General features: G+C 35.0%; 3 protein-coding genes across 3 annotated transcripts; 2 read left to right on the top strand and 1 right to left on the bottom strand.

Moving 5' to 3' along the window:
• The first annotated feature begins 2,257 nt into the window (after positions 1-2,257).
• Positions 2,258-3,619, top strand: LOC114715138 (uncharacterized). Its single transcript, XM_028899929.1, has one exon. It carries the CDS (start codon positions 2,258-2,260, stop codon positions 3,617-3,619), a length of 1,362 nt encoding a protein of 453 aa, XP_028755762.1.
• Positions 3,620-9,822: 6,203 nt separating this feature from the next.
• On the bottom strand, positions 9,823-10,248 carry LOC114715137 (probable disease resistance protein At5g47260). The gene has a single exon (XM_028899928.1). It carries the CDS (start codon positions 10,246-10,248, stop codon positions 9,823-9,825), a length of 426 nt encoding a protein of 141 aa, XP_028755761.1.
• Positions 10,249-13,506: 3,258 nt separating this feature from the next.
• LOC114715136 (UPF0481 protein At3g47200-like) lies at positions 13,507-14,748 on the top strand. The gene is made up of 2 exons (XM_028899926.1): positions 13,507-13,637; positions 13,710-14,748. Exons 1-2 carry the CDS (start codon positions 13,507-13,509, stop codon positions 14,746-14,748), a joined length of 1,170 nt encoding a protein of 389 aa, XP_028755759.1.
• Positions 14,749-27,033: the final 12,285 nt, after the last annotated feature.

Here is a 27,033-nt window from a genome sequence, read left to right as displayed (position 1 = left end):
GGAGGCGGACACACACTGATAAATCCCTATTTTAATATATTATTTAATGTCTTTTTGGGGATATTTATTAATTAAAGTGGAATAATTTGCATTGATTGCAGATATTTTGAATTAAATACTGGTGGCACAAAATTAGAAATTTAAAAGAAAATCTTATCATAGTTTATCTCTTTTTAAATAATTGATTTTGGGCTTTATGATAGTATCTCAATTTATATCTTGCAGGTCTCAAAAAAGGAAATAAACATAGAAGGAAAGTTGAAACAAAACGAAAATAATTAAAAAAGAAAAAGAAAAAAAATCAAGTGATGGAAGCCACGAATTTGCATTAGGTTATTATATTAACCTAATCATCAATTGCCATGGGGAGAGGCGATATATACAATATAACGCCGCATGCACACAAGGACAGCCAACACCGTTCCCTTCACGCATACACCACCGTCGCAACACTTCAATTTCAATCTTTCAAATTCATCTTTCTTCTCCTCCATCTATCCTTCATGGCTACTGAATCTTTGGCACGAGTTGTAGCTTGGTTCAAGACTATGAGGGGCTGAGTTCGTTGTGCTCTTTGGGATTGAATTCAATGACTTGAGTTTAGGAGCTACAAAGGGGAGTTTAATTCTAGTCCTTAGTTTAGACTATTTTGTTGATGATTTCTGGTTTGAAGTTTGTTATATTTGATTTAAAGCTAAGAATTGCTGGTTGTAATTCTTGGTTTGGATTGGAATTGCTGATATTTGGATTGGTATTTATAAGTTTGAGTACTTGGTTTATACATATATTTATGTTTATGCCTTTGTTAATTCATTGTTAGTGTGATTTTTATGCGAGTTTATAGAAATGATGCTTGAAGTGAATTTAACAAGTAATTAATGTTCTAGTTGAGTATTAATTTAAAAGGAATAACTTATATAAACCAGTCTTAACCACTTAAGTTACTCCCATATCATTAAACAAGCTAGGATAGTCATTGATTCATTCCTCAAGAGCATTCTCGTTATTGATTTCTTACAATTCAAATTTGCATTTTTTATTCTTTCTTAAAAATACCAAAAAAAAGTAGTTTGGATTTATTTCTTACTTTCATAATTAGTTTTATTAATTGAAAAAATCCTTTTTCAACCCCTCCTTTCAATTCTTTGTCACTTAGTTAATTTAGGAATAATAAAAAGCTCCTTAAGAGACACGACTCGAGTTGTGCTTTATTGCATAATTTGGTTTTATATTTGATTTAATCCAAGGCGACTAAAAAGGTTCAAATAAAGTGGCGCCATTGTCGGGGAGCCAAGTAATTGGTTCCTTAGTAAACTAAGTGTCAGTTTTTTTTTCTCTTTCTATTTTCTTTAAATTTTTTTTGCTTAGTTTAGGTTGCATTTGCATATCATTAATTTTTTTAAAATAAAAATTTCAAAAAAAAAGCTTGATTTTATTTTAATTCTTTTTATTTATTTATTTATTTTGGCATACCTTGCATTACATTTTGCATCCCTCCATTTGTACTTGAATCTTCATTTGTTTTTGCATTTTGTTGCTTTAATTTCTCTATTGCATGCCCAGAGATAAAGAACCCTTACCCTATGATCCTAAGCTTGAGATAACTTTGAAGCAATTAAAGAAGAAAAAGAAAAAAGGTCAAAACAGTACAAGTGAATTTGCCTTAGAACGCCATACTCCTAGTGCACCTAACCAAAATCTAGACATGGCAAATCGTACTGGTAATGGTGGTAATAATGGTGAAAATGATAGAAAAAGAAATGGGGGTAATGGAGATAATAATAGTCATAGGGAAAATCATGTGCCTAGGAATAATGGTGAAGACCAGAGGAGTCTTAGAGAAATAAATAACTCTACTGTGAATTTTGATCCTCATGGTTTTTACAATTTTGATGCTAATTTTGAAATCAAAGGTAACTTGATTAATACTTTGCCTAAAGTTTTTGGTCTTTCAGGTGATGATCCCTATGGACACATTGAAACTATGATGATGGTATGCTCCACTATGAAGCCACAGGGTGCAAATGTAGAGGAACTTTTGAGAAGAATGTTTCACTTTACCATGGAAGGAAAAGCCAAGGAATGGCTAAGAACTTTGCCCCAGCACTATGCTACACTTACCTGGGAGCAACTCAAGAACGCTCTTCTTGAGAAATTCTTTCCTGCATCTTAGTCCTCCAAGCCTAAGAAAGCTATTTTCGGAGCACAATAAGATGAAGGGGAGTCATTCTATGAATATTGGACTAGGTTCTTAACCATGATGTCTCGGTGTCCAAATCATCAATTGCCTAAGTCACAATTGGTTCAGTATTTCTATGAGGGTCTTTTGCCATACTATCAGAGGACTATTAATGCCGCTGCTAATGGTTCAATTCTTGATCTTACTCTGCAAGGTGCCTGGGACCTCTTTGAGAAGACTGCCACAAATGACCAACAATATGGCACTAGAGATAGACAGTGTGTTAGAGAAGTTACTTCATCCTCTTCTAATGATACACTTAAGCAGTTTATGGAGAAGATTGATAGGAGATTGGAGAAACTAGAGTGTGAAAGGGTTCCTAGACAATGTAATGTAATGGGAACTTCCCAAGCATTAGTAGCTCCCAGTTGTGATTATTGTGGTTCTCCCATGCACATAAGCAATATATGTCCTTCAAGATATAAAAAAGTTTCTACTATGTTTCAGGGACGACCTATGAACCAGAAGTGGAATCCCTATTCAAACACGTATAACGACAGGTGGAGACAGAATCCTAACTTTAGTTGGAGGGATAATGATAACAGAGGGCTGAAACAATTTCAAGAGGGAACTAGTGGACTTGGTGCTTCTTCAAGCCATTTTCAAGAACCTTCAAGGATGGTCATTCCACTCCAGAACAATTCACTTTCTCAACCAAAGAGTGATGAGACCAACCAACTGTTAAAGAGTATGGCTACCCAACTTAGCAATATGGATAACCAGTTGAAAGAAGATAAAGCCTTGAATGATAGCCAATTTTCATCTATTGCCACAATTTTACAAAGGAGGCAAGGTGATAATGCAACCATTTGTAAGAAGTTGGAAGAGTTAGAGTTGAAGAATAATACTGTGACATCTCATCTAACTCAAGTGGCCAATACTATGAGTGATCTGCAAGCCAGAGGTGGAGGCATACCCTCTAATACAGTTATCAATCCTAAAGCACTTAATGCCATCACTCTGAGAAGCGAAAGGACAGTACACTTCACTAAAGAAGATGAAGAGGATGTGGAAGAAGAAATGGAAACTGAGCCTGCTCCACATTCTACTACACCGAGCAAGAAATCTGAGAGCTCTAAGGAAAGAGCATTGCTAGTTAACATGAAAGAGCCTACTGAAGGGCAAGAAGAAGAAAAGAACCATACTGAAGTGGTTCTAGACAACAAGTGCACAACATTGGAGCATGATGAATCAAGCCAACAAGGAACCATCCTACATAAAGGTAAAGAGGTAAAAGTCAGTGATATTCCTTTCCCTCAATCTTTTCTCAATTCACAAAAGAAAATGCATAATGAACAACATGAGAATGAATTGATTGAGATGTTTAGCAAGTTAGAGGTTAATATTCCTCTGCTTCAATTGATTAAGAAAGTGCCTTAATATGCTAAATTTTTGAAAGATTTGTGCACTAATAAAAGAAAATTTAAGCCACATGATAAGGTTCAGTTGGGATTGAATGTGTCTGCTATGTTTAAATCCCCTCTCCCAGTCAAGTGTCAGGATCCTGGTTCCTTTACCATGCCCTATACCATTGGTAAGAGTACTATTCCCCATGCATTATTAGACTTAGGAGCTGCTATCAATGTGATGCCTAAGTCAGCTTATGAGTCCTTAGGGGTTAATATTCTTAAACCAACAAACATAGTACTCCAACTTGCTGATCAGACCATTAGGTATCCACACGGAATACTTGAGGACATCTTAGTAAAAGTGAAAGACCTAGTCTTTCCAACTGATTTTTATGTGTTGAATATAGCTAGTGAGTCTAGGGGTAATGGTTCTTTGATACTAGGTAGGCCCTTCTTGATGACTGCAAATACTAATATTAACTTGCCAAGAGGGACTATTACTATGTCAGTGGGAGATCATTATGTGCATTTCAACATTAAAGATTTCAACACACACACACGAGTTGGACAAAAGAAGCAGAATGAGGCTGGTGGCGAAAAAAAAGAGCGCCAAACAGGAAGCAACGCAAAGAGAAACAGGAGCGGCAAACCAAAGAGAAAAATAGCAAATAGAGTGAGCTAGAGGAGACGACGTGAGGAGTGAAGCAAAGTGAAGGCACTATTCAAGTCATCTTCTTCTTCGCTGAATCTCCTGGTGGTAGAGAGATTGTGATAGGCACAACAAACCAGTAGAATGAACAATAATACAGATGAACAGAAACAGCAAACAAAAACTCGACGGCGTCATCCTCCATCAACTCTTGCACTGTTTCGTCACTGAAGATATCTTCACCGTGTTCTCCATGGAACCTTGTAGCAAAGCTTTGATTACAGTAATTCTCATGGCAATCCGTGGCTAACTTCATAATTCTCTAATTCAACAACAATGGTAGGAGCTCGAATCATCAAAGGGGAGTTTTAGTTATTTTAATTTCCTGTTCAATAATTGTTTAACAATCCCTAGGTCTTAGGATAGTTATGTTGATTATTGGAAAATATGTATTGTTTAATTTGATTATATTTGGAGCTTATTGTTTAGCATTTGATATTGGGTTGTTTATAGCTTTAATTTCAATTATAATGTTATGGTTATGACATTTGCATTGATTTTGGAGTTAATATATTGTGATTTTCTAAGGTAGCTTGAAATCTTGGATCATGTTGTCTCTTGCTAGCTTTAATTCTATTGTTTTGGATCTAAGAATTTTAATTAAGCATTGATTTTTAGCATCCTTAATTCTATTTTACTATTCTGGTTGCAATTAGTAAATTTGGATTTTGGAAAAATATTTTGTGATAGTTCGAGGTGGCTTGGTTGTTGGATTAAAAGCTTAATTATAATTCTTAATTCATTGTTTTAACTCCCACATCTTTTGGAGTGATGATTGCCTACGTTGTTGAATTGGAGGATTGATTATTATCATTGTTATTTGTGTGTTTAATTTTCATTTCTTTAATCTTCATTCATTTTAATCATTTTTATATAAAAACAAAAAAAAGTATTTTAATTTCAATTTAATTCATGGTGTTTAATTAGAAATTATCAAATCAAAAATCTTTTTTATAGTTTAAGTTGTTTGCATTTATTTACTAGGATTTAATTTTGCTTTCAACTCCTCAAAGTGAATACAATCCGGATTGTGCACTACATTGCTCAAGCTAAGAGGGCTACCTATTCGAGTCTTAGTTTACTTTTTAAGGGTTGGGCTTTCAAAATTACGAAATCTCTTTTTGGTACAAGGAGAAAGGCCTCGGCCTTAGAACATTAAAAAGAGTAGGCTATGTTGCTAAGAAACCATTGTACGTGGCTGGGCTTAGTGGCAAGAACCACGTCCTCTTCCAAAGGAGAGGGGGTTTGATCTCCCATCAAGGTACTAGGGAGGCACCCTAAAACGGTGATGTTTAGGCTAACAGTTGAGAATATGATATAAATTTGCCTTGCTTAACATTAGTATCACTTAAAAAAAGCCATCCAAACACACTACCCTTGACTTAGGTGAAGTCCTTGTTTTGCTTTTCTAGTGATATGGGTCACTTGCAATTCCAATTCCAATCCCATTTTGTTCTTCGTTTTTAGTTAGAATTCCTGTATTTCATTAATAGTCTGCTACCATTACAATCACCGATCCCGTCTTCTCATACTTAGTATAAAACGTCTTTTATATGGAAAAGTTTGCGGTGTTCCACATTAAAAAAAAAAAAAAGTGAGAGCAAGTTGAAAACAAAATCATAGGGCATGGGTTTTATTATTACTGTGACTATGACTACTATATGCTATGCATTTAGAATAAAAAAATTGGGCACTATATAATATTATTTAATATTATTATAAAAATAGATAATTTAAATTTATAAAGTTAGAAAGGATAACATATCAGGATGGAATGCTCCCATCTCGCATTCCACCCTACTGGGAGACAGTTTTGTCTATCCCCACTTTGATCTCATCCTGCTAATAATCTTTGAATTCTTCTTTTAACTCTTTGAATAAAAGTGTCTTTGATCTCATCATCTAAGCCATAAACTCCGATTAAGTGAGTATTAGCATCGCCTAACATTCCTCCTCAGCATTGCTAGTGCAGACCATAACATTATTAATGCTGTATTGCCTGTTTGGTTGGATGCATTGCATAAGGATTCCATGTAATCCTGATACAAACCCCCTTTCAAATAATGGGTTAGCACATTTAGGTTGTAAAGGGAATTACCATATGCATTAGGATTACATCATATGAGGTAATAGGGATTACATTCCTAAAAGTAAAGAATGGGGATTGCAACGTATAGAAATCTGAAAAAGAGACACTATTTGTCCTTGTCGATCATCTTTCTCCAGCCTCACCATTGTCGACACTCCCTCTTGAGCGACCTTCCTATATGCTGGTAACGCCCCTCCACTGTTTGACCCTTCCTGTTCCTTCCTTCATTTGATGGACTGGGCATTTCCGTTGTTCCTTCCTCCTCTATTGGAGAGGACAATGCTGCTACTCCGTAACTTATCAATGTTGATTCTAAACTCATGGAATTATCACTTGAAGGATTTGTTCCCCAAGCAAAATAGTTCACTAGATTTCAAGAAACTGCCCGATGACAGTGTTTGTCTCATTGAGCTCTATATCTCAAATGGCGATGTCGGGGATAAAGTTATGTGGGCACCGTCAGAGATGGATCTTTGCCCAAGAAGAAACCTTTCATCTAGATGTTTGGTGGGCTCTTGGTTGAAGATGAGGACGAAAGCAAGGTGGATGAGGAAGGAGGAACGTGTTAGCGGCAGCTCCTAAAATTCTCCAAAATCCAGCAGATCTTCTGGCTCCTTTATAATGCTTTACGAATCCTATTGATGGTAATACCTGCAGAGAAATGATAAATTTGAGTCATGTCTTATGGACACTGTCCTTAAGAGTTATTCTGCAACTACCGGCAAAGCAAGAAGCGGCACTCCCCAGGATTAAACGGATTCTTCCTATAAGAACAGGGTGAGTAGATTAGCGAAAGATAAAAGAACTCAATCATATGTAACACCAAAGGAGGGAAGAGAGTTGCCCGAAAGTCCAGCGCTCCGGTGATTGTGAACTTCAGTCTCATGCCCCATTTATAGGCTGCAGATAACAAAAGAGCATTGGACATTTAAACACAATTAAGTTTTGGTTTCAAAATCATTAACTCATTTAATAAGGATTTAAAATTATTAAAGACGTCAGTTACAAATATTGAACAGGTATAATGATGATTAAGAAAAAGGATTAATTAGACAGATATTTTTCATAAAGAGTGCCCAGTACCGCATTTGACTCATGTATAGGGGGTGAAGGGAAATTGCTGGATTTGTCTCCGATAATCCATTGTGCGTTTGAGTCCACTCCTCCTCTTGGCCCATTTAGCAGTCCAAGAGCTCTTATTATTTGGACTCCTAAAATCCCAAGCGATGTGGGATTCTTCCTTTGACACACCCACACACAATATTTACAACAGAATGATGGGCAATAATAATGGGGGGATGGTTGCGACTTGCGACAGACGAGGAAGGAGGAAGGTGAAGAATGCTGTAAAAGCATTTTCGTCCTTTTGATTTTATTTGTATTTAATTAGATATAAATAATAAATTTAATTTTATTATTCTTAGTGTTCTACCAAACAAATTCATTATAATTATGGTTACACTCCTTTACATTCTCAACCATTATATTCCTTTGCATTACCATCGAGCTGCAAAAGTACATGTTAGATAATGTTTAACCATAGATTAATTTTAAAAAAATTATACTCTGTTTGAATGAAAAGAAAAATTCAAAAAATAAATAGAAAATATTATCACTCATATTATTTGAATAGATGAGGGGGAAAAAAGAAGATGAATAAATACTTCGATAACTAAAAAGTATCCTTATTTTCATGTCAAAATATATCATAGATTAAAATTGAATTAAATATCACAATTAAAAAGAAAGCACATTAACAGTAGTAAAATATTGGAACAATTTTTTTGCAATCTTTCAACTAAATAAATAATAATTAGAAAGAGATTGGAGCTATGAAGTTGTATCCTTTTTCGAAGTGCCTCTGGGGTTAGGATAAATGAGACCATTTTAAAAAATTTTCTTTTAAGTGATGACAGTAACGTCGTTCACGAGACAGCAAATGTTGGGACTACGGATAAGCCATGAAGGAAACTGGTTTTGGCGCTCATCACTGGACACGTAATCTACATAGTTCAGATCTAATCTAAACAGTCCATATTTAATATTTTAAATTAATTATTTTAAAATAAAAATTATTTTAAAAATGATAGTTAAGAAATTATCTTTATTTTTATTCTATGTCATTAAAATAATTATTTTAAAAAAATAAATTCAAAGCACAAAATAGAAATGCATAGTGACAAAAGTATCTATGAGAGGACTAAAATGATTGCTATTTGGGTCTTCATGAAATTAGCTTCTTTTTTCTGGGAATCCAATGCCAATAATTGAGGACGAAGTAACAGAGCTTAGATAGGAGTATGAAGGAGACAAACATCCCAGAAATTGGAATGCAGCTTCATCGTTATATTTTAATATGAATAGTAAAGTTGAAAACGTGTGTCGCAGAAAGTGCTTTATTGTAAATGAGATGTGAGATCATGTTTTGACTGGGGAATTGACTTTGATTTCAATCTTCGCTTATTGTAAAATTCATTTCACCCAAAAAAATTTTCTCATGCCCTCATTAACATTATTTTTTATGACAATATACTTGCACGAGAAAAGTAAGTTGGTTATAGCATAACTAGTGGCTAGTGCTATGTCTATGTCATCCATCGAAGGTTATCGTGTCCTCCTATTATTGGTTGAGGCCGGTTGAAATGGGTTACTGATTAATGTATATTTGAATATTGTTAATTAAGCTAAAACAAAAAATAATTGTGTACTATAATCTTTTTTTTTCATAAGGTTTAAATCATCAAGTTTGTTTGGGGGACATGAATTCATCACTAGACCATCCAACCATCACTGATTGAATTGTTTTAACCTTCAATTATAGCAAGAAAAAATTAGTGGGCAAATAAGTGGCGATTGACTCTCTTATTTCAATTTGGAAGGATTACTAGGGCTGGTACTGGCAATTTCCTCGTTTAGGCCCCATTTTTTAAGGTTTGGGCTTAGAATCAGGAATTGGCTACCACGTTGCATTCGTATCCCTATAACTATGACAATGACCTTGCATGTGCTTGCTCCAAATACAACTTCCAAGACACTGTCATGATTACCCACTAATAAAACATAATCATGTCATTTACTTTTTTTCTTTTCGATTTTTATGTTCAAATATCTTTTTTTTTTTTAATTTTTTCCCTCCATATCAAGCATACAATTACTTTTACCAAGAGTTCATTTTCTTTTTTCAATTTGAATTCCCATTCACTTTCCTCATTTTCATAGAGAACTTCTTTTATTGTACCAGATAGGCAAACAGGACATCACTAAGAAACTTCCATCAAAACACAGCTTTCCAATTCTTGCAACAAAAACTAAACGTACTAAATATACATAATCATATGGAGGAAAAAAAGGAAACACCCATAAATAAACCCTTACAAAACACGCATCTAAGAAACTCTCCATAAAAAGCTAAAGCTTTTATCTAGGACGAGAATTTTTAAACCATGAAATTTGTCTGGGTATGCATGTGGTGGGATAGCACATCTTCAGCTGTAGAAGTGAGTAATATCTTACAGCCAGTGTGATTTGCACCATATGGAATTCCTATGTTATTGAGGTCAAGTGCCTTCTGCAGGTCGCAAAGTACAATGAGAATATTATGCTCGTTCTTGATCCTACGAATTAATTCTTTGGATCTTTTTTCCTTGGACATGTGATTAAAAGTAAACGCCAATTGACATGCAATATCCTCTTGAATCTTTTTCACATCAGGATATTTGGTTACCTTTGCTGTCACAACTACGCCAAACAGTTGATCTCTTTGAACTCTTCTGTAGACTCTTTGAAGCAAAGTGTCTTTGATCTCATCATCTGAGCCATAAACTCCGACTAAGTGAGTATTTGGATCTGCTAATGCCTCCATAAGATTTCCCAGGACTGGCTGTCTCAATTCTAAAGTATCAAAGGCATTGGAAGGGACTCGACCATCAGTTTGGACATCATTTCTTCTTGCACTGTGCAATAAGCTTTGTTCTGGTTCTTGTCTTGCGGTTGAGGCTTATGTGTCTGGGATTTGCTTGAAGTGCGATAATGACGAAGAAGGATAATAATTCAAGCAATAATTACTACCATAGCCTTCATTTTATCCTGCAGTGATGTGAGAATTCACCACCACAAGCAATTCATTAGGAGCAGAAAATAAAAATCCGGCAAAAGAGGAGTATCTTTCTCTGGAGGGTCAGCTGGGGAAGACGGAATGGGCTGATGCTTGGGGTCTTCAAGAAATTAACTTCTTTTTATACCATTCAGTATCCTACGCGAGAGAGGATAGAGATGGGGCCGTGGCGGAGAGAGATCCTCGAAATTGGAATGCTGCTTCGTGAATATATTTTAATGTGAGAAGTAATGTTGAAGACTTTGCAGAAGTTATTAGGTGAGATGAGAGATGATGATTTGACTAGGAAATTGACTTGGAAGAGTTTGCTTTCTCTCTTTAGTTTTTGTAAAATTCATTTCACCCCAAATTTGTTTCCTAATTACCGCCATTAACATTATTTTTTCCACTAGGACAATTACACTCAATATTAGAAACAGTATATCTTGACAAGAGAAAGTAATTTGGCTATGGCATATAGGCCATCAAATCATATTTGATTATTTAGAAAGTTAGTTTATAATATAACCAAGTCATGTATGAGAATTAATAATTACCACCCAATCACCATTGATTAGATTATTTTTATGTGCAGTTATGGCAACAAAAACTTATTCCACAAATCAGTGGTGGCACGGAGTCATTAATTTCTGTTTGGAGAGACTAACAGAACTAAGTATATAGCTCAATCGAATCGGGCTACTGAGTCCAAAAAGAGAAAAAATCTAATCGGGGTGCATGTTTGAGTCCTGGTTTTGACATTGGACTTTAAAAATTGGGAATTTTTAGTGTAAAAGGTCTTTTATATGGAAAAGTACGCCGCGTTCCATGATGGAAAAAGTGAGAGCAAGAGGAAAAAAATTAGAGGGTATGGGTATTATTATTATTATTATAAATCGGTTCTTTAACTTTGATCCTGTCTAACTAAATTTATATCAAACTTTGGATGCTTGGGTAACCTCAAAAACACTTTTCAAAAGCACTTTTTCATAAATTGGGGTAAACTCTTCCATATATTTACTTTGTATACAGTAAAAGTATGATTTTATTTTTACCCAAACACCTACTAAACTAAGATAAGTCTTTCAGCTGAAGTTAGATGGGTAAAACTGTATATAAGTATTTGGTGGTCAATTTTATTCGTTCTTTATGATCATCTAAATAAGTTTGGACTTCTTATAAAATAAGACAGGTGCAAAAAACTGAATATTTCATACTAAAAAAAAATCTTTTAAAATAGTTTAAAGCTGGTAAAAAATTTTAGGGACAATGACAAAAATGATACTTGAATTTAGAAATGCCAAAATAGTCACTTGAATTTGCAAAATCCCTATATAGCCACAAGTAACCAATTTGACATTTATAAATTTGTTAAAATGACCATGTTGCTTTTTATTTTGTTTATTGTTTTTTAAAAAACCAAAGCCCACTAGATGACTGGTTGCCGAAGCTCTGGTGCTAGTGGTGGCAGCCGTCGCCAGAGCTCTGATGACCTACCAACAATTGGTGTCCGAAGCTTAGATGGTCGGAACCAATTTTTTTTTGAAAATTTAAACTTCGGTATAGTAGTTGACAACATATTTTCTAGAAAATTAAAAAAATAGCATTTTTACAATTCCAATAATGCCATTAACAAGTTCCTTAACTCTATCAACAATTTCGATATAGTATTTAATAACAGATTTTCTTAAAAAATAAAAAAATGGCATTTTTACAACTTTGCAACTACTTTTTTAAAAAAAAAAAATTTGCAACATTAGTATAATGGTTAAAAACTTATGTAACACTATTAACAACTTCAACATAGTAGTTAACAACAAGTTTTTCGAAAAATTCAAAAAGTAGCATTTTTACAATCAGTGATGCCGCTAACAAGTTCTATAACTCTATTAACAACTTCGATATAATGTTTAATAATAGATTTTCTTAAAAATTCAAAAAAATGACATTTTTACAACTTCAGCAACTACCTTTTTTTAAAAAAAATCTTTACAATTTCAGTAAAACAGTTAACGAATTTTGTAACGCTATTTTTTGAATTTTTCTTAAAACTTGTTGTTAAACGCAATACTGAAGTTGTTAATAGCATTACAAAAATTGTTGACCCTTATATTTAAGTTATAAAAATTTTCAAAAAAAAGTAGTTGCTAAAGTTGTAAAAGTACTATTTTTTTAAATTTTTAAGAAAGCTTATTATTAAATGCTATATTGAAGTTGTTAATAGAATTATGGAACTTATTAATGGCATTACTGAAGTTATAAAAATGCTACTTTTAGAATTTTTCAGAAAAACTGTTGTTAACTGCTATACTGAAGTTGTTAATAGCATTACAAAAATTATTAATTGTTATATTGAAGTTGTAAAAATTTTTAAAAAATTGTTTCCGGCCACTGAAGCTCTGAAGACCAATTGTCAGCCAGTCGCTAGAGGCCGGTAGTATTGGAGCTCCGGCAACCGGCCGGCTAATGGGGGCTTTAATTTTTTAAAAAAACAATAAATAAAATAAAAGGCAATATGATCATTTCAGTTTATTTATAAATGTCAAATTAGTCACTTGTGATTAAATTGGGATTTTGCAAATTCAAGTGATTATTTTGCTATTTCCAAGTCCAAGTATTTTCCCAAAATTTTACACTGTAATTAAAATTTATTTTTAATTTTAATAACACAATAATATGGTATAGTGTGAGCTTTTGGATTAATCTCAATGGGGATAACTTGGGCGCCGAGAGTATCCTCTTCCCAAAGGGAGGAATATCTCAAGAAACCGTCAAGCTGCTTCATTATGCTGAAAAAAGCAACCTGTGAAGTTTCTTTGTGGTCGGCCATGTTTGAAAAAATAGCACTCCCATCGCTCAAGGATATATATCAGCTCCTTTTTCCTCTTTTCTTCACCTATGTGATCTGGGAACTACGACCACAGTCCTCTTTCTTTCATTACGTTCGTTAAATTTCTCCCGCGATGCTCTTTTTCCCTTTATATGGCAATCAGTAATCACAACGATTTTGTGATTGAAATGACCTCGATGCTGCAACAAGCTGAAACAGCCATGACTTCTGAGTGCTGCTGCATCTACAGGTTGCTGAATGATATACGCAGGCTGAATGAAGATAGCTTTATCCCAAAGATGATTTCTATTGGCCCCTTTCACCATGGGCATCTCAGACTACAAAACATGGAAAAGTACGAGCTTGTGTGTCTCAAGCAATTTTGCCAAAGAATGTGAAGTGCCATAAGTTTGGATAGGTTAATCAACTTCGTAGAAGAGATTGAGCATAGCGTTCGTCTTCATTACTCAGAGCCTTTTCAGCTTAGCAATCAGGAACTTGTGAAGGTGATTCTATTGGATTCTTGTTTCTTATTTGAGCTATTTTTGAGGTCATATTATAGTGAATGGGATGGTGTTATAATGTTAAAACCCTGGCAAGCCACAACCGTAAGAATAGATTTGCTCTTGCTTGAGAATCAGCTGCCTTTTGCTGATCTTGAAAGGCTATGTAGCCGAATTTTTCTCCCTAGCATGACTAACATCCATAGAAATCCTTCATTTCTTCGTCTCGCTTTTGACTATTTTGCTTATTACGACAACATGCAATTAGACCCTCAAGGTGTTACTATTAGCCACTTCACAGATCTTATTAGAACATTTCACTTGCCACCATTGTGTACTCAACCAAAGAGATTGCGCAACTCAGTAACATATATTCAGAGTGCAGCTGAGTTAGCTGAAGCAGGGGTGACATTTAGGAAAAGTACAAGCCCATGCTTACTAGACTTCAATTTCTCAGGACGAACTCTTGAAACACCAGAATTGAAAGTTGATGATTGGACTGAAACTTTGCTCAGGAATCTGGTGGCATTCGAGCAGTGTCACTATCCTTCTTATTCTTACATCACTGACTATGTTGCCATTATGGACTTCCTTATCAACACAAGCAGTGATGTGGATCTCTTAATTCGGGAGGGAGTCATCATTAACTGGTTAGGAGAATCTAATTCTTTGGCCAACTTATTCAATAGTCTTCGGAAGAATGTCACACATGTAGATTTCAACTCCCATTACTCAATTGTTTGCAAGGACCTGAATGCCTTTAGTAAAAATCCTTGGAATAACATTAAGGCCACTTTGAGACATGATTACTGCAACACTCGTTGGCAAACTGTTGCTTCTATTGCTGGAACTCTGCTCCTTCTTCTCTCTTTAATACAAGCAGTCAGTTCTATCTTAAAAGTGGTGCAGCAATTTAAGCAAAGCTCATCTCATTGAGGTTCTCTTTTCCATATATGGTAAACCTTCTTTCTTATGGGTGCTGTGAGGAAATAACTATCTAGCGCTATTGTCCTTAATGCATTTATATTCTTCTCTCATCAAACTCTTTCAACTGCCAGTCGGTGCTTCATTATAAAAGTTACTCGTTCAATTAGGATTATTTAGTTGATTATTTTTTATTGATCAGTCCTTCTCTTCTATTTGTGAGTTGTGACTAGATTGACTCGCCACTTGAATGAAAAGTCCGGAGATGAATGAAAAGTCCACCCTCCATCGGGTCGTAGTTTTGGACTCGTTAAACCTATGTAGTGAATATTCAGTCTCATCACAACGAAAAACTAGAACCAATTGACTAATAACCAAACACGTATACTGTAAATGAACCCAGCTAATAAGGGCTTGAATATGAAAACGAGCATTATTGGGACGTTCACTTTGGGAAATATATATGGGCAGAGGAAGGATTAGGGAAAAGCATGATGAATTTTGTGATATCTCCAAGGAACAAAAAATCGGACCGGGTATCAAACCGGTCGAGATAGTGGGTCAAGGGTTACTGGTCGAACCGAGGTTGAACCGAGGTCGGACCGGTCATATTAAAATAATATAATTAATTCATAATATTAAAATAAAACAAAATTCATAAATAATAATCACTAAAAAAAGATGAGAAGCTACAAAAGTAGTAGTTTAAATATTTAATAGTACCAAGCAAACATTAATGAAATGTATATCTTAACTAGGGAAAATCAAAATCATCACTAAGATCATTTGCATGGGCTGAGATGTCAACAGCTGGACAAGGAAAAGCAGGAGCAACAACATCATCTTGTAAAGGTGGAGGGTCAGCAATGTTCATATCTTCATCACCTATACAAGACAGTGACCAACATTAAAGATTATACAAATAACTATATATTGGTATAAGAATAGAGTCTTGATTAAATATATAAACCTTCATTAGCACTCTCAAGAGTTGTTGAATTAGCAGTGCCGTCATTGTTAAGGACGCTTTCCAATGTATCCACATCTCTATCATCAAACTCCGGAGTGGGATCTTCTTCAGCCACCCAAAAATCCACCATATCAATGTTTTCATAGTCAATTGGATCATAACTTTTGCTCTTCTTCAATGTACTCCTTTAATGACAAACAAAAATTAGATAAATATAAATCAATTAAAAAAAAACTAAAGTTATTCACTGTTTCCAAGATTACCTATGCTTCAATCGCAGATTATAATTGGTGAAAACCAAATCATTCAATCTTTTATGTCCCAATCTGTTTCTTCTTTTCGTATGAATTCTTTCAAATAAGCTCCAATTCCTCTCACAACCAGAAGAAGCAGAAGTTTGACTAAGAATGCGCATTGCAACACGCTGCAATTCTGGAACTAAACAACCATAATATGTCCACCATTCATCTACATAATAAAATATATTTAGTATCCAATACTATATAGAATTAGTGAATAATCATGAACATAATAAATAATAATAATACTTACAGGGGTCTAGTTTTTGAGCAGCTTTTTGACATGAGCCTGCTAAAAGATTCCTTGCCTTCGCGATAAGTAGTCGCTTGTTTCATCACTAGGAAGCCATCAATATCTTCATCTAAGTAAGACTCAACCACATCAATCAAAGCCATCATTAACTTTGACTTGCTAGGACAATCTGGACCATATGTAATTGCAGGATTCAACAAATACGATGCCGCATGAAGATTGGTCTTCAGATGTCTATCCCATCGAGTTTGAATGATTCTTGTGTAAGGCTTATACAATTCCTTGTTCTTCTTAAACATCTCCTTAATTGCTATTTTTGCCCTTCTCATCCCTTCATAAACGTAAGGCAATGAAGGCTTCTCATCTGAGTCACAATTCTCAATAATTTGATGAGAGGAGATACAATTTTCACAACTTGATAACAGTCATTCCAAAACCGGTTATCTAAAATGATTGCACTAAAATTTTTCCCTGCCTCAGTCTTTGATAATCTATGGTCCACAAAATGCTTATCAACAACCAGAGCCTGCAAGTCATTTTTATGCATATATATGCTGTGCAATGTAATAAATGTCGTAGCAAATCTTGTGGCACCAGGACGTACTATTTCTTTCCAACTCGGTCTCCTCCTCAACCATGATAAGAAAACCATATGATTATATGCAAAGATAGTTACCTTGGATGCCTTTGATGCGAGGTCTGACACATTTGGCATGCTGGAAAAGTCTTTTAATATAAGATTCAGACAATGAGCAGCACAAGGTGACCAATAAATATTTTTATACTTTTCTTTAATCAACCTGCCACATGCTACATAGTTAGCTGCATTGTCAGTTACTACATGGACAATATTCTTAGGACCAATCCACTCAATGATTTCACAGAATAGAGTAAATAGAGTTTTGGCATCTTTGACTAAATCTGAAGCATCAACAGACTTCACAAACACCATTCCGTGTGTAGAATACACTAAGAAATTTATCAAAGTACGTTGCCTCACATTGGTCCATCCATCAGCCATGAGTGTGCAGCCATTGTTTTTCCATTTAGCTCGATGGCTATCAATTAGTAACTGACATTCTTTTCTCCAATCACTTAGCAAATTGGTTTTGAAATCATAAGCACTAGGGGCTTTAAACCCAGGCCCAATTGAAGCAATACCATCTACAGCTTTTTGAAATAACGGGCAATCAAATGCTTTAAATGGAATGCAATTCACAATGGCCCACTCAGCAATCAACATTTTTACATTGTGTTTCGCTTCTTTGGTTGCTAATGCACTTTTAATACCCGGTTGAGAATCAGGGGTTGTGCGAGGAGCAAAATAATTATCCATACTCCCTATAGATTTTCTCTTTTTTGCACTACTCATGATAATTGGTGAATCAACATGAGTATCTTCAATTTCCTCTTCTATATTTTCAATGGCTTTTTTCTTTGAACACTCTTTCAAAGATTCTGTCATTCTATGACGTATATCATGCGAAACTTTTTTACAAGATATTGACCAGTGATACCAGCAAGGTGTTGCTTCATCCTATTTATCCCACCACCTCTATAACTATTACCACAAAAAAGGCAGGTGTATACATTTTGTGTCCCTTCTTTCTTATAAGCAACATGTGCCCATGCAGGATCAGTTTTTGCACGCAATGAAGAAAGTGGTGTAGGAGGATTGGAAGTTTCAGTATTGGGAGTGGAAGATTGAGTATTAGGAGTGACATTATCAAACTTTGATTATTTGAAATATCCATCACTGCTACCTCTTGAAAAGAAAACAAAATCCATATAAAATCAATTTAATCCAGAAACAGATGCACTAAGATGGCATATATGCAATGACATTGACATTCAGGAAAACATAATTCAACTTATTAGTGATTAGTTTTTGACACTTTTGCAAAATCTTTCACTCTTATAAGACTTGGCTGAATAAAAATCAAACCAAATCAACTCAAAAGTGTTATATTTGATACAGGTATACAGCTAGTAAGCATCACAGGCCTGAATAAAAATCTAATTCATAACAAAACTAGTAAAACAACGAAGCTGCTGCCTGGAGACCCTATGACATTTAAAGCTAGTAAGCATCACATGCCTGAATAAACATCAACATTGCAAACCCATATAAAGAACATATTAGCCTTGAGGAACCGGGAATGACCGAATGACAGCGGCGGCAAACCCATAAATAACATCGTTATCACGAATTCACGATATAATCACAGCAAGACTCATTCAGGATCTCATTTATATATAGTCTATAATCAGTAATCACAGTAACATAGCAAAATTCATTCGATAATAAATTACAAACCAAAATGAAAATGCAAGAAAAGGCCAGAATACCAAAAAATCAAAATATTAGCCTTGAGGAACCGGGAATGACAGCGGCGGCAAGGAGACGATGTCACTACTCACGAGCAGCAGCAAAGTTCGATGCGTATGCCAAAAAGCTTGGAGAGACAGACGAATTAGGAAATAGGATCAGAAATTCAGGGGTTTAGAGCATAAAGAGGAACGGGGGAGGCAGTATTGGAACTCATTCTAACCGTTTCAAGTTTAGGAGTCTTGCGAGTTGCGAGCTCAGATGGTTGAGGGAGACCGGAGATCCGACTTGTGATGACTCTGCGATTTTGGAGCTCTGCCGAACAAGGAGGTGTGTCAGAGTCTCGGAGACCGTCGTGCCGTCAGTGACTCTACCGAGCAGGGATTTTGGAGGAGGCGATTTGGTTTTAAGGAGGGAGGCCGGAGGCGAGCTGCTGCGATGTGATACTCGGGGAGTTGATGAGAGGAAGAAATGAGTGACTATCAGATTTAGGGGAAATGGGAACTCGGCGGCAGAGGAGAAACCGAGAAAGGAAGGAAGGATTTTTTTTTTTATAAAAACGGCGTCGTTTAGGTTATATCAGACCAAAAAAAAAGGGAACCGGGTAACCTGCCCAACCGGGTTTACCCGGTTCTGTACCGATCATGACCGGTTCAACCGGTTTTTTACCGGTTCGGTTCTCCACCGGTTCAGCTAGTGAACCAGACCGGACTGCAGACCGGTTCACCGGTTTTCTGGTCGAACCGGCCAGTCCGATCTGGTTTTTTTTACATTGGATATCTCTTCTCTCTGTGGCTCTCTTCTTTTTCCCTCTGAATATTTGTTCCCTTCTCTCTGTAATTTCTTCTTCTTTGTTAAATAATGCATGACTGATCACTGTATAAATATATCTTCAGCAGATTTTTTTCCATTATTCTCTATTTGTTGTATGGATTATAGAGGTGATCTTAGAGGTGATCACTGCATATACCGAGCCTGATACGGTTGAATATTCTACCTTGCAATGGCAATACAGAGAAGGGCCAGGGGACTGGGCATGATCTAAAAGTTTTGGAATGCCGGGCTCTTTCAGTTTTGGATTTGTGATTAAAAGTGAGGTCTAGTTGGTCTGCAATCTCCTCTTGAATCTTCTTTACATCATATCTTTTCGTTACAATTGCAGTCAGAACCATATCAAACAGTTTGTCTCGGTGGACACTTCAACAAACCTTTTCAAGCAAACTGTCTTTGATCTCATCGTGTGAGCCATAGAATCCGATTAAGTGAATAATAGGATCAGCTACTGCCTCCATAACATTACTCAGAAGTGGCCTTCTCAATACTAAACATCAGAAGCATTTGAATTGGACATGCAGCCATATTTTTCACATATCATGACCTCCATTTCATGACGGTGATCGTTCAAACTCCTGAGAATAGCATTAAACTCGTCCAGAGCATTAATACCATCGCAATAGGACATCATTCGTTCTTGTTCTGTGCACCCAGCTTTATCCCGGTTCTTGTCGTGCGTTTGAGGCTTGTGTATCTGTGATTTGCCTGAATTGAGACAATGACAGAGAAGACGATGCGAAATCACAGCGAGGCCAATAATTCCAGCAATAACAGCTACCACAGCCCACATTTGATCCGGTAGTGATGTGAGAATTTGCTATGGCACAAGCAATTCATTAAGAGCAGAAAATAATCACATGGAAACAGTGGAGTACGATTCTCTGGGTGGTCAAGGGTTGCTAATTGGGTCTTCAAGGAATTAACAGAATTTAGATACGAAACAAATATCAACTATGAAGGAGTCAAAGATCCCAGAAGCTCGAATGGAGCTTCGTGATTAGATATTCCTATGGCAAGTCAATGTGAAGACTTGCGTTCCGGAAATTAAAACGCTTTATTTGGTGTGATGTGAGATCACGTTTTGACTGAGAAATTGACTTGGAATAACTTGTTTTCTCTCTGTTCATTGTAAAATTCGTTTCATCCAAATTTTTTTCCCATTATCGTTAGTCTTATCCCATCAAAAATCAAAATCAATTCAATAATAACAAAACACATATACAGAAACTGGCAGAATTGAATATTCTACCTTAACCATAGGACTGGGCATCATATATATGGTTGTTTTGTAATGATCCAGTACTTTGATTAAAGTTGACATTGTACGCTGCGACCAGTGTGTAATTTTATGAACGCACGTCAACATAGAGTCATTAATTTCAAATCGGAGGGACCAATCTTGTGGAATTAGCATCAAGTGATCTTCTGGAACCAGTTTCGGATGAGTACCTTAAACTCATCATATCTGAACCGTTTATATGTCATTTGGATGGTCCAAATTTGATTTTTTTTATTTATTCAAAATAATTATTTTAATATGTATATAATCTAAAATAAAGATAATCTTTTAACTATTATTCTTTCAAAAAAAATTCTATTTAAAAATAATTAATTAAAGATTTTAAATCTAGACCATCCAAATGAGATATAGACAGTTCAAATATGATGAGTTTAGAATACTCATTAAAGTGATGAACATCAAAACTGGTTCCGTGATCTTCCATATATTTTCTTAAAAAATTATATACAATACAAAATTCCAAGTGTTGCCCGGGAACTGAGAAAAATTATTATAGAACGCAAGCCAGACATATTATTATTATACATAATCCTATCATAGGAAAAAAGAGAAGACATACAATAAGCCACTTATAACATATGTGATTTAGGAACTCTCAACAAAAGTTTAAGCTTTTGTAGATGAAGAGAATCATCAGACCATGAAATTTATAGGGGTATGCATGTGTTTGGACAACACATCTTCAGACATAGAAGTAAATAGTATCTTATAGCTTGTATGATCTGCACCATGTGAAATTCCTATGTTACTAAGGTCAAGTCTCTTTTACAGGCCATGAACATTCTGCTCGTCCTTAATCCTATGAATCAATTCATTGACTCTTTTATCTTTGGATTTGTTTTTAAAAGTAAATCCCAGTTGACAAGCAACATCTTCTTGAATCTTCCTCACATCAAGATATTTGGTTACGGATGCGGTCACAACCATACCAACTAATTGGTCTCTTCGAACTCTTCTGTAAACTCTTTGAAACAAAGTGTCTTTGATCTCATCATGTGAACCATAAACTCCGATTAAGTGTGTATTAGGATCAATTAATGCCTCCATAACATTCTCCAGGATTCCGCTTCTCCATTCTAAAGCATTAAAGGCATTGGAATTGTACATGTTCGCTTGCAATTCTTTTGTATCCTTCATTCCATCCTGGATCAACTTGAAAAGAGTATTAAGATCATACAAAACATCAATATAATCAGAATTGGACATCATCTCTTCTGGTTCTCTACACCCATCTTTGGTCTGGTTCTTGTTTAGGGTTTAAGGGTTGCATGTTTGGGTTTGCTTGAAGTGAAATGATGATAAAGATTGCCACAACATACCGAAATTGTTAACAGTGTTACTAAAACTATAAATATGGTCATTTTTGCATTTCCTCAAATTTTTGTTATTAAAGGTGATATTGAAGTTGTTAACAAAGATACCAAATTTATTAACCACTATATGAGAGTTGTAAAATTTTCCATTCATAATTATACAACTTATCTTTCTAAGTTCTAACAAGCTCTGATATGAGGTGGTCAATAGATATACAAGTATTGTTGATAGTTATACTAAAGTTGTTAATAACATAACTGAAATTGTAAAAATGGTCATTTTTGCATCTTCTCAAATTGTTGTTGTCAAAGGCGATATTGAAGTTGTTAACAAAGATAATGAACTTGTTAACCACCATACAAGAGTTGTAAAATTCCTCATTTATGACTATACAACCTATCTCTTCAAGTTCTAGGAAACTTTGAAATAAGATGGTTAATAGCTATAAGTGTTGTTAATATTTATATTGAAATTATTAACAGCACCACTAAAATTGTAAAAAAAGTCATTTTTGCATTTCTTTGAATTCCTATTGTTAAGGGCGATGCTAAAGTTGTTAGCAGAAATAATAAACTTGTTAACCATTATATGAGAGTTGTAAAATTACCTATTCATAATTATACAACCTATCTCTTCAAGTTTTAACAAGCTCTAATATGAGGTGGGTAATGGCCATATAACAATTGTTAATAATTATACTGAAATTATTAATATCGTTAATAAAGCTATAAAATTGGCCATTTTTGTATTTTCTCAAATTTTTGTTGTTAAAGGCGATATGCTAAAGTTACCCTACTTGTTCACTATAAAAGTTTTGTTAATGACATTTTTCAAAAACCAAAGCCTCACTTTACAGCATATACAATTAATGACAAGTTTTCATGCCAAAAAAATTAATATCAATATCAAACCATTCAAATATCATTGACATCAAATCTTTAAGTCTTATTTTCTCTTTTATTATTTTCACTCCCACACTTCTACTATTGTATTTAACCTCACTTTCAACATCTTTAAAAAGTTTTCAGCAATATGAAATATCAAAGCAAATTCCTTTGAGGACGTTAACCCAATATTACATGTCATTTTGCATTGGAGCCTGTAGCAAACAAGAAAAAAAAATTCATCACAATATCAGTTTTCTAACAAAGATATTTCATCAATTTTCAAAATTAACCAAGCGTAGTCACTTCTTGCATTAATAGAATTAATGTAGCATTTCACAACTTTATTCCTGTTCATATTCGAACTTCCCATCCACATAATCATCACCAAGTTTTTCAAATTTTTCCAAACATGCCTAGAACTCAAATCCTATCCAACATTAACTAAGCCGTATGTTCAAATTTCAAATTATTCTCATACCTTAAAAAAGAAAAACCAACACCCAACTTGAAAGACCTTCGACTTCCGCAATGTTGCACTTTAGCTTTGTCTGAATCTTTGACTTACCCAAAACCTAAACCCATCAAAATGAAAAAATTTCAACAAAAAAAAATACTTACAATTTTTTTCCACCTCACCTTCAAACCACCAGCTGGCTGCGTGTCTCCTCTTTTCCACTTCCTGTCAATCTTCCTCTCAAGCTAATAAATATTATACCCACGTTTTGTAATTGATATGGGCAACTTGATCATTTTAGTAAACTTGCAAATCCCTATTTAGTCATAGATGATTAAAAAGAAATATTAATTATTCAAATGTCCAATTGGGGATTTTCAAATTTAAAAATAATTTTTCTATCATTTTCCCTTTATCCAAAGTCTCTTTTTGGGTGAAATTTTAAGTAAAGGAAAAAATAATTATTAACATTATCTAAAAACTGGAGAAACATTATCAAATATTATTTTGAAAATTTAAAAAAATTTATGAAGAGGTTTGACTCCCCAAAATTTTCCTAAATACTTCTAAAGTTAATTTTTTGGAAGTAAACGCCTATTTTTAGTTAAAAGGTTACTTTTGGCCTGGACATTTTATATGGATTAATTTATAAGTCAAAGAAGTTAATTAAGAGATAAATTCGTTATAAAACATTAAGGATTAATTTTGGGGATTTCTTTTTTTTTTTTTAGTTATAGGGGAGCAGATTGAACCCGCATCACACACACACCAATGCACACACCCATGCACAAACCCGCACCACTGGGCCAACAGGCCAGTGGTATTTTGGGGATTTCCTTAGAAATTAAGCACAGATTAAAAGAGGGGTAAAATAGTAAATTCAGCATGTGGAGAACCTAAAATGGAGTTTGGGGTAAGATTAGACCCAATCCTTGAAGCCTAAACGTGCTCCTCATGACGATGTGGTTTAGCTTACTAAGATATTGGGCCAATAGGATAGAAAAGAAACAAGCATATTAATCATTCCTTAATTAAATTAATGAAAAGATTATCAACAAATTATTGGTTGAGATAGTAACTAGTTCTATCATGTAAGGAAAAGAATATAAATTCCAATTTCATAAAGCATGCTTCTTGAAAGGATTTTAACCTTAATGCTTCTGGTCCGATGAATATTATTCGTAAACCCAAAATAACTTAAGAATACTTTATATCAAAAAAATTAATGAAAACATTAGGGAAAACTATATTCTGAGTCCCTATAATTTTGGTGTCAAATTTGGTCAAAGCCCTTCTGTTAACTAACCCTGTTAAAAATGATTACATGGTAAATGACTAATCAGTTGGAAATTTTTTTAAGATGACTGGGTTTCTTTTTCCTCCAAACTGGTGCTATTGCGGAATGCTAGATTGTCTCCTTCTCGTGTTCCTAGTATATTTGAGTTTCATATCTATCATCAATGAAATAGGACGCGGTGTCCAAAGGGGGACAATTACACTTATCTTTTCCATTATATAAACTTAGATGAATTCATTGTGTGGAAGGCCATGAAAGAAGGAAGCGCATAAGGTAAAAAAAAAAAATGTAGAGAAGGTGATGGAGAAAGCACCTGGGTCTTCAAAAACTCTCCTTTACTCTTGATTGAAGCCCCCAAATTGAAGGAATGAGGGAAAAGACGAAGAGGTAGGTAATAGATCGGAGACAAGATGATAGGAAGGAACCCAAAGGGACAACCTCTACAAGAAGCTAAGCAAGATTCTTCTTGCTCTAGCAGTATCTGGAAGCAATTTTTGAACCAAATGTAAGGAATTGGAAGACACGCAACGGAAAATAACCTTTAATTCCAATTCTTTGCCCGGATCTACCGATTGTGTTTAAGTCAAGTAGTAAGAGATGTTACCTACGGTATTCGAATCGATGGTGGCTCAGGGATTTCGATGTTCGAGATGCCTATGCTCTTCTTCTCGATTATGAGAAGTCGACGACTCATATCGGCTTTCTCTACCGGTATCCACACGAACAGCGTTCCAATCACGCACAACGTGCTAGCGCCTCTTGTCCTTCTAGGGTTTTTGAGAATCCGTCCTCACCGTCTCTCTATTGGCCGTTTCTTATCTGCAAACGTTTTGCACTCTCACACGCCCAAAACCCTAGCTCCTAATATCAAATATATATAGGACACTAAGGATATTGGATTTCGGAATTAATATCATATTGTGTAATCTGATAAGAAATTAATTAAATAAATATGGTTTTTTTTTATATTAAGTCTGTCCTACAGATTTAATTCACCTATTCATTTAATTCACAATTAAGATATGACGGAATTATATTTGATTTATTAGAATAAATCAAATTTGAGATATTATACCTTATCAATTTAAAAAATGATACAGATTTAATTTATCCTTATAAATCAAATCTCATAAATATCTCTTATATCATATAATATATATATACGCGAATTTATATATCTATATATATATATACGTCCACCCTAGACTATTCATTGAATCTGGACATATCTTAGATTCAATGAATCTGGACATCATAGCTTGTATTGGGCTATTTTGTGTGCAACCCTGTAGGCCCATATGAAGTTGGTAGTGGGCCATTTACTATAATGACTCACAAGTCGTAAGTAGTCTCTAGCAAGACATCACGACTACCCAAATCATATGAGGATCGATGAACGATGTAACCTTTCATACAACCATATCACGTCCCTTTTGCCACACGACATTTTGGTCATGGATGAGGCATGGAGAACGTCATCCTCCTATTCCTGACCGTTACTTTCTCGATCTATGAGTAGTCTGAGTATAGAAATGGAACTACCTTTCCATTATAGTATGGCCATACATTTCTCAGACTCACTCATCGAGGGGCCAGTAATATCTCTCTACGAATGTGAGGGACAAATTCCATCTTGATCATTCATATTTCTCCATATGAAAAACCATTAAGCCTGAACATAATCTTTATGATCACTCGGTCAAAAGTGACTTTTGACTAGGTCAAAGCTGAGCGTTTCTCATGTAGGAATCCATGATGATCTCAAGTCAAAGGGCATAGTGACATGGTTTGTATATAAGAGAAGCTTATGACTTAACCCATGCAGCTCTCTCATAGCGGGTCGGTCCAACACCTTGTACTCTTACATGTGCCTATGACTTTGATTTATATCTCATACATCTTCAAAATCATACTGGTCTTACTTCATCTCTGCTCCCACATAGATGACCGACAAGGGACATTTAGGATAAAATCATGAGTTATTCAAGGATAGTCATTACAGTAAACATGCAAATAATATGATAACATAATTAAGAAATTCATAAATCAACAATGTTCATAACACAATGATTAGCCCTTATGGCACAATTTCCAACACCAAACCCAGAAGCAAATAACATATGAGAATTGGTCTTCCTCATTTGTAGGGTTGGGGGGAGAGAGGGAGAGAGAAGGGGTTCAGGAATGGTGGTGAACACTAGAAGAAGCACTTGCATCTTCAAGTACTCTTTTCTCACATTGAAATCCCTAGTATTAGAGGAATGAGGGGAAAACGGAGATGGAGGTATAGATCTGAGAAGGAACTCCTTCTACCATAATATATAATCATTGTATTTGTATCCATTTACTTGCTCTATGTA

The sequence above is a fragment of the Neltuma alba genome, unplaced genomic scaffold, assembly GCF_004799145.2.
Source record: "Neltuma alba isolate B1F8T4 unplaced genomic scaffold, ASM479914v2 tig00011576_pilon, whole genome shotgun sequence".
NCBI classification, from domain to species: Eukaryota; Viridiplantae; Streptophyta; class Magnoliopsida; order Fabales; family Fabaceae; genus Neltuma; species Neltuma alba.
The sequence above is the reverse complement of the archived record's forward strand: the minus strand, read 5'-3'. Positions and strand labels throughout refer to the sequence as shown.